Source organism: Haliotis rubra, unplaced genomic scaffold (assembly GCF_003918875.1).
Source record: "Haliotis rubra isolate DU_JTF1 unplaced genomic scaffold, ASM391887v1 Scf782, whole genome shotgun sequence".
Lineage (NCBI taxonomy): Eukaryota > Metazoa > Mollusca > Gastropoda > Lepetellida > Haliotidae > Haliotis > Haliotis rubra.
The window spans coordinates 446,883-454,549 of record NW_025767504.1 but is presented as its reverse complement, the minus strand read 5'-3'; the positions used below and the strand labels follow the sequence as shown (position 1 = coordinate 454,549).

At 40.8% G+C, this 7,667-nt stretch overlaps 1 protein-coding gene across 1 annotated transcript in view; it reads right to left on the bottom strand.

Annotated features, from left to right (window-relative positions):
* Positions 1-1,288: 1,288 nt before the first annotated feature.
* Positions 1,289-7,667, bottom strand: part of LOC124260968 (retinal homeobox protein Rx-like) — a 48,287-nt gene continuing 41,908 nt past the window's right edge. Inside the window, exons 2-4 of the mRNA XM_046695287.1 lie at positions 4,273-4,437; positions 2,869-2,981; positions 1,289-1,405 (exon numbers count right to left, since the gene is read on the bottom strand). Of these exons, the coding sequence (XP_046551243.1) occupies positions 1,289-1,405; positions 2,869-2,981; positions 4,273-4,437 (395 nt within the window). The remainder of the gene's footprint in view (positions 1,406-2,868; positions 2,982-4,272; positions 4,438-7,667) is intronic.

The following is a 7,667-nucleotide window of genomic DNA, read 5'->3' as shown; positions in this document are numbered from 1 at the left end:
ATATTCTGTTTAACGTATATGGAAATAATTTATTTCGAATGCTTACCAAAATATACTACCCATCAAAAGTTTAGACTCACTTAAATGTTATGCATATATGTGTGGTTACATCGAAGATGAATTTCTCCACTAACTTTGGGGAACCAACTGCAAACTTTATGCAGATGAATTGCACGAGGATCAAGCATTAAATTGCTAAAAAGCATGTGCAAATATCGTGCATGTGAACTGCTGTGTTGTGGTGAAAAATTTTGTTAACAATTCGCCAATTTTCACCCAGTTTCATCATTTTTTGTAACCCATGACAATAATCTTTTCAACGTTACGAATTTGTTTTTACAATACATCAGTTCAAGTGTAAACAGTATGGAAAAATTTTGCAAAATCTAGTTGAGAAGAGTTGACATAAGTAAGTGGCTACATTTACACTAGTGAGTCTAAACTTTTGATAGGGAGTAAATGTTTAATGGGTACAAGTCATAACTGTACTAACCACTTGGACGAATATGGGAAGGTTGCCATCTGCATTGAAGGCTACAGAGTCTTTTTGTTAGTTGCAGCCAACGTGGACAGCCCATGAAACGACGTCATCGGACCGGAACGGCCTGGAGAATCCTACCTTGTGCCCCCTATCCATGAGCTTCCAACAAATTCATTGAGTGTGGCAACGAGATGGATCTTAGTAATTACTTCTGTCCTGAATAATGTTTGGCATGGACAGCCGGCAATGCAAGACTACGACTGATGTCCATTGTTGTGATCGTGAAGATATTGTTGACCATGAAGACATGACTGGCTCGAACAGTGCAGTTACGTTTGGTAGTGTAGTTTGAGGTATATTTGATCCCAAAAGATGTGGAATTAGACTTTTGTATAAATATAAGCAGGATGGAGACGTTTCTTTTCTACGATGGTGATTTCGAGAATATATCTAAAATTTAGTCTATGTATCAGTGATTATGCATAATCTCTGAAATTTTCAGTGATTATGTATAATCACTGGAGTGAATCAGACATTATACATTATCACTAAACATTTCAGGGATTATACATTATCCCTGGTTTTACATATCACTGTAACATATACATTCCTGTGTATAGACGGAGAATAGTATTATACCTGGGTAACAGTTCATATGCCTAAAACATTAAACGCAAAACCGTCGGGGATTTGAGATAGTTTATTTGTGAATCACGTTTCTCCAGAAACATACATGTACATATCAATGGACTGAATCTATGTGCACCTGTGTACGAGCTAGCTCCTGTGGGAAGATGAGAGGCATCATCACCCTGATGCAGCAGCAGCAACAGCAGCAGCAGCAGCAGCCGCAGCCGGGGAAAACACCATACACCAAGACGCTGACCGTCCTAACTGGTTGAAGCAGTTGTAGACCTCGTCATCCTTGGAGGTGTACGAGACAGTCAAGTAGGATGTTTGAAGTAAGTATATATTATCATTTGCACTAGATTGCCTGTGGTGTATATACAAAAAGATAAGTACAGATGCAGTTTATTCTGAATCCTAAAACCATAGAAACACTGCCATGTAGGTCGAGTAGAAAACTTTATATTTATATCGTTCTTTGTATCCTACGTACACAAGGGGTCAGTAACTGGTGGAATAACATATGCATGTCTTATCAACAACAGGTGAGTGACAGTGCTGGTGATGTGGACAACGCAGGGGAAGCCAGGATATATACTGTTCGAGACGTGTGTGTGGACAAAAAATAAACATCTAGTTCTTCGTAGGAAATCAATTGTCGTCGACGTGGCGACATGAAAATCGTGTAACATGTTGATTGATAATTGAAAGAAAACTACGCTCTTGCTGTTTTTCTCTTTTGCTGATTTTCTCTAAGTACGTTCTGACCAGGAGATCCGACTATGACTGAAATACTTCATTTTTATAAATACGATAATATCAGGACCTCTAGTCTGTCTCACAGTGCCTGAGCCACATTATTTTCGCTACTGCCTAGCCCTCCCTGCAATGCTAAAGAATGAATGAAGCAATCTAGATTTCCGAATCTCCCATCTCACAAGGGCTCCTTTTCAGTTTAAATGGTTTTTATTGGTTACTATAAAAAATCATTAAATTTTATGTTCAGGCACTAAGCGTTAGTCTACGGGACATCTAATGACAAAGCCAATCGACGAAACAAGGAAGCAAGTAATTTCCAAGACTAGCTGGTTTGTCTTTTGTTAACTCTAGTTAATCGAGGACAGAAGGAAATTTGATCCCTTTAATTCCTCTGACGAACTAACATAGATGTTAATTATGCCAACACATCCTATAAATGTGAGAAAACGAGCCCAGATGAACATCAGTTTTTTGATTCGACACTAAAATGCCTAATCATCTTCTTGGCCTGTCAACAACAAACTAAAATAAACAAACGTGTGGATCAGACATCACCCCTTACGAAGAGTATCCACGTGAGATATCGGTCGTCAAGTTGTCGTTTCAGGCAGTTTGCGATACAAAAGAGCTTTTGTGTCAATGTAAACGTATTACGATGTTGCAGCCCACTACCCACAGTCCCATCCCTTGGACACATTCACGGAACCATCTACATGGGCTATTATCATAGCCAAGGGTTGCAAAGACATTTTAAGATTGAAATAGCGAGGATAACTACGAAATGCCTCTTTCGTCTATATTTCAGGCTTTCGTCTTGGAGGCTGTAGACCTCCCTGGCTGAAAGGCCATAATCTGTGGAAAAATAACATCTCCTCGAAATACAATCAGAACAAACATTTAAATATTCATGCATAAAGATGACAATAGTATATAATCAACATGAAGCTGGTTGACTTGGATGGCATAAACTGGCATGACATATATTCAATATATGAACACACACGGGGCATCATCATGAACATGTTAATAAGATCCATTGATGGACCATTGATAGAGGACGGCTGATGCTGCATGTCCAGCAGGTTTTCCTCCAGGGATGCACACTCCAGGCTTCCTACAAGGATGTATACTCAGTTCCTAGAGTCTGTATAGAGCACCTGTGACGCACCAGCAAGGTAAGGCACCGATATCTGATAGCTGCCTGGCGTGGACATGTATGTATGGACAGTCCAGGGGTTCGGGTGTACCCAGCATGAAGGCAAGTGTGGACGGATGATGGATGTAGAACACATACAGCGACGTGAAGTGACAATATCTACAAGATCCTTCCTAGCACCTGGTGCTGGAACCTGGATGACATAGCTCAGATAGTTTCTGTGGAGGCGACAACGTTCTAGATAGCACCATTAACAAAAATATTCAACATGTGATTTTCGAGCTACCACAAGAGTGAGGCCTGTGATAACAAAAGTCACAAGCAAATACACAGTTTTCACAAATCGAATAGCACCAATAGTCGTGTGGCCTGCCTGTAGTAGGATCTCACAACTCTCCCGTGTTGAGCAATCCTCACTGTTCCGCCATTTTCAATGTGCGTATGAAGTGATGACATGTCCAAAGTGTATTAGATTACGAGGGGCACCTGTCTCACTGCGACATCTGGTGCCCGTAGGGAGAGTGATGCATGGTGTTGTATTCCTGTGCTTTGAGACGTAAACAGGCTATACTGGACCCCACGTTGGGCGGTGGTGAGTAAGAGTGATTTGCCAGTGCACAACTTGAGGAGGTGGTAACTGGGCTGTAACTAGGTGGTGTTGACCAAGACAGGTAATCGGAGTTCATGGGGGACGGCCGCGGGGTGATGGGTTGTTCTATGGGAGTGTTTTCAGGACTTCGGCCATATATGCTTTGTCTCTGAGCCATCAAATTGCGTTCGTTTCTTCTAAACTTGGCTCGTCGATTCTGAAAACCACACCTGAAATGACAATGTACGTGGTTAGAAATATTGCCAAGACGAATACATTGAAAACACTCACAACGTAGTGTGCTTTCCTTTACAAGAATATGGAAATTAACATACATATGGATATGGATATTATAATTATTTTTATTATGCTAATATTTGTATAGCGCCAATATCCTCCTCAGCCTCCTCAAAGGCGCTTTGTTTTCACCTCGATCACTGGATGTCAATCTCAGAGGACATATCGTATTATCAATCTCAATTCCCCCTAGGAGCATACAATTATAGCATTATAATTATTAATATGATAACTTTATCAACATAGACATTCATTACCATCCACTGGTTACAGTCTGTGTTTTGCCTGTCTGCCACCATTAGTACAAAATGGGCAGCATAATATACACAAACTTATTTGAACTCTTGCTTCGCTCAAGTTTACCCGGCCTGGCCAGCTCCTCTCGAACGAAGGCATCTGGGTAGTGTGTCCTCTCAAACACTCGCTCGAGCGCCGCTAGCTGGGTGCTGTTGAACGTTGTGCGGTTACGCCGCTGTTTCCGTCGTCGTTTGCCGTCACCGTCATCCTTCTTGTCGTCATCGTTGTCTGCTGTAACGAAAGAAACGATGTGTTCTTACAACGGACTGCAGCTATGTACATCAATCACCCGGGGAAGAGCTCACATGACCACTACATGACGCCACAGTAGCAGTAATGTAAACCTTGTACACACTTACAGAGTGAGTTAACGAGTGTGATAAAGATCCACACACAATCTACGGCCAACAGTGTAATACAGATCCACACACAATCTACGGTCAATTGTGTTATATAGATCCACACACAATCTACGGTCAATTGTGTTATACAGATCCACACACAATCTACGGTCAACTGTGTTAAACAGATCCACACACAATCTACGGTCAACTGTGTTATACAGATCCACACACAATCTACGGTCAACTGTGTCATACAGATCCACCACAAAAGCAACGCTCAGAAGTGTGAAATCCTGGTGAACAATGACACGTTGAAGCCGCCGTAAAATGTCCATAGACGTCTACCACCGACACGCAACATTCCGGAATCCGCCCTTCCCTGTGCATATATTAACGAAGTAATAATGTATTGATGCTGTTCAAAAGATATATTGTTTTGATACTTCACATAATTAGTTAGTAAAAGGAAATTAATGTTCTTTTGAGGACCGGGATTCATTGCAGTCTTCGCCATCAGGACTTGTTTAGCACCGTGTAGTTAAGAGCGGGTTCGTGCTTCGTTTTTCGGTTTTTCGAATAACGAATAACGTTCTAGCTGCGGGTTCGTTATTCACTCTAATCCCATTCCTTCTATCAAATTTAAGATAATCCATATCCCAACAACTGCTTAGCGCCGGATTAGTTATTCAGACATGGGACAAGAAATATAAGATACAGTATATTTTCAAATGTTTTTTTTCTATTTTTGTAATTTGTTCTCGAATAACGAAAACATGCCAGCAGCAGATTTGTTAATCAAACTCTGTATGTTACCAACCATAGTAGGTCATTCAAATGACTCATTTAAATGTTGTAAAGTATTGGAGATCAGGAAGTCAGCTGACCAAGGCCTACATTTCCAACATCTGAAGCTAGTGATATTATCAGTTTTTACACGAGGAAGGGGGCCTTTGGTTTATACGTAGTCTGCCTCACAGTCCCTGAAACACATTATGTAGAGGGTAATGTCCGAGTTACTCTCCATTCCTGAAAAATAATGGAGCCGAGGCCGTGTCAACCGCTCCTCGTATTCATGGTTTGCTATAATATTTAGTATAAAGTAGTTTGACGCATATGGGAATGAATTACAACATTTAAAAGGCAGATTTTAAAATATAGTATTATATTACACACACAAACTATGTTTCCAAGCATAACCATTGTCATTTACCATATCTGTACTTCTCTCCAGAAGTTCATGTCTATTGTGTGTCCTATAACGCCAAAATTAAACAGTTGCTTGTAAACATCTTAGATGTCCTTACATTTGTCAGATTGTCAGACATAAACTGACAGTGATGGCAAGGTTTTCGTAATTCAAAAGAACTGAATTTGAACAATGCACCTATCAGACGAAGCTGATGGCTCCAGCTTGGTGTATTTAACATTACTGTAGTTCAAAGATATACAGTCTTTGCATAACAAACCCGTTACTAGAACGCTCTTTTTAGAACACAAATCCGCTGGAAGCACGGTATCAGTCAGTTTATTTCGTGAAAAGGCCTTAGGCCCACGTACAAAAACATGATAATAATATTTCAACATTAACTTTGTACTACACATAAGATGACCGTAATGCAGGCGCATCTTTTACATAACGGTATGTTATATTTGTTATCATATATTTGATAGAATTGATGGACATAAACTGAATATCGGAGCCGGTGTTAGTTAGTTTTTCTTATTCATAAGTGCTCAATACCTGATTAGCTGTTGCACAATGCTACACCAGTAAACGAACCTGCTGCCTTTCATTGCATGAGTTTCAGTGTGTATGTTTTTATTCGACATACAAATTCCAAGTCTGAATAACCACAAACCCGTTGCTGCTGGGTCTTCTTTATTCAGAAGTGCTGAATAACTAAACAGTTGTTGAGATATAGTCTGCCTTATATTTGATAGATCTGATGGGCATAAAGAACACGTTGCTAATACGTAATTCATTATCCGAAAAACGAATAACGAAAATCAAATTCAGGCTGCCGATTCATCTCTTTCCACCGTGAGGACGGATTAAATGTGTTGGGATTCATCTCTTTCCACCGTGAGGACGTCTTGAATGTTTTGGGATTCATCTCTTTCCACCGTGAGGACTTCTTGAATGTTTTGGGATTCATCTCTTTCCACCGTGAGGACTTCTTGAATGTTTTGGGATTCATCTCTTTCCACCGTGAGGACGTCTTGAATGTTTTGGGATTCATCTCTTTCCACCGTGAGGACGTCTTGAATGTTTTGGGATTCATCTCTTTCCACCGTGAGGACTTCTTGAATGTGTTGGGATTCATCTCTTTCCACCGTGAGGACGTTCTTGAATGTTTTGGGATTCATCTCTTTCCACCGAATGTCTTGAAATGTTTTGGGATTCATCTCTTTCCACCGTGAGGACGTCTTGAATGTTTTGGGATTCATCTCTTTCCACCGTGAGGACGTCTTGAATGTTTCATCTGTGAGGACGTCTTGAATGTTTTGGGATTCATCTTTCCACCGTGAGGACTTCTTGAATGTTTTGGGATTCATCTCTTTCCACCGTGAGGACGTCTTGAATGTTTTTGGGATTCATCTCTTTCCACCGTGAGGACTCTTGAATGTCTTTGGGATTCATCTCTTTCCACCGTGAGGACTTTGAATGTGTTGGGATTCATCTCTTTCCACCGTGAGGACTTCTTGAATGTTTTGGGATTCATCTCTTTCCACCGTGAGGACGTCTTGAATGTTTTGGGATTCATCTCTTCCACCGTGAGGACTTCTTGAATGTTTTGGGATTCATCTCTTTCCACCGTGAGGACGTCTTGAATGTTTTGGGATTCATCTCTTTCCACCGTGAGGACGTCTTGAATGTTTTGGGATTCATCTCTTTCCACCGTGAGGACTTCTTGAATGTTTTGGGATTCATCTCTTTCCACCGTGAGGACGTCTTGAATGTTTTGGGATTCATCTCTTTCCACCGTGAGGACTTCTTGAATGTTTTGGGATTCATCTCTTTCCACCGTGAGGACGTCTTGAATGTTTTGGGATTCATCTCTTTCCACCGTGAGGACGTCTTGAATGTTTTGGGATTCATCTCTTTCCACCGTGAGG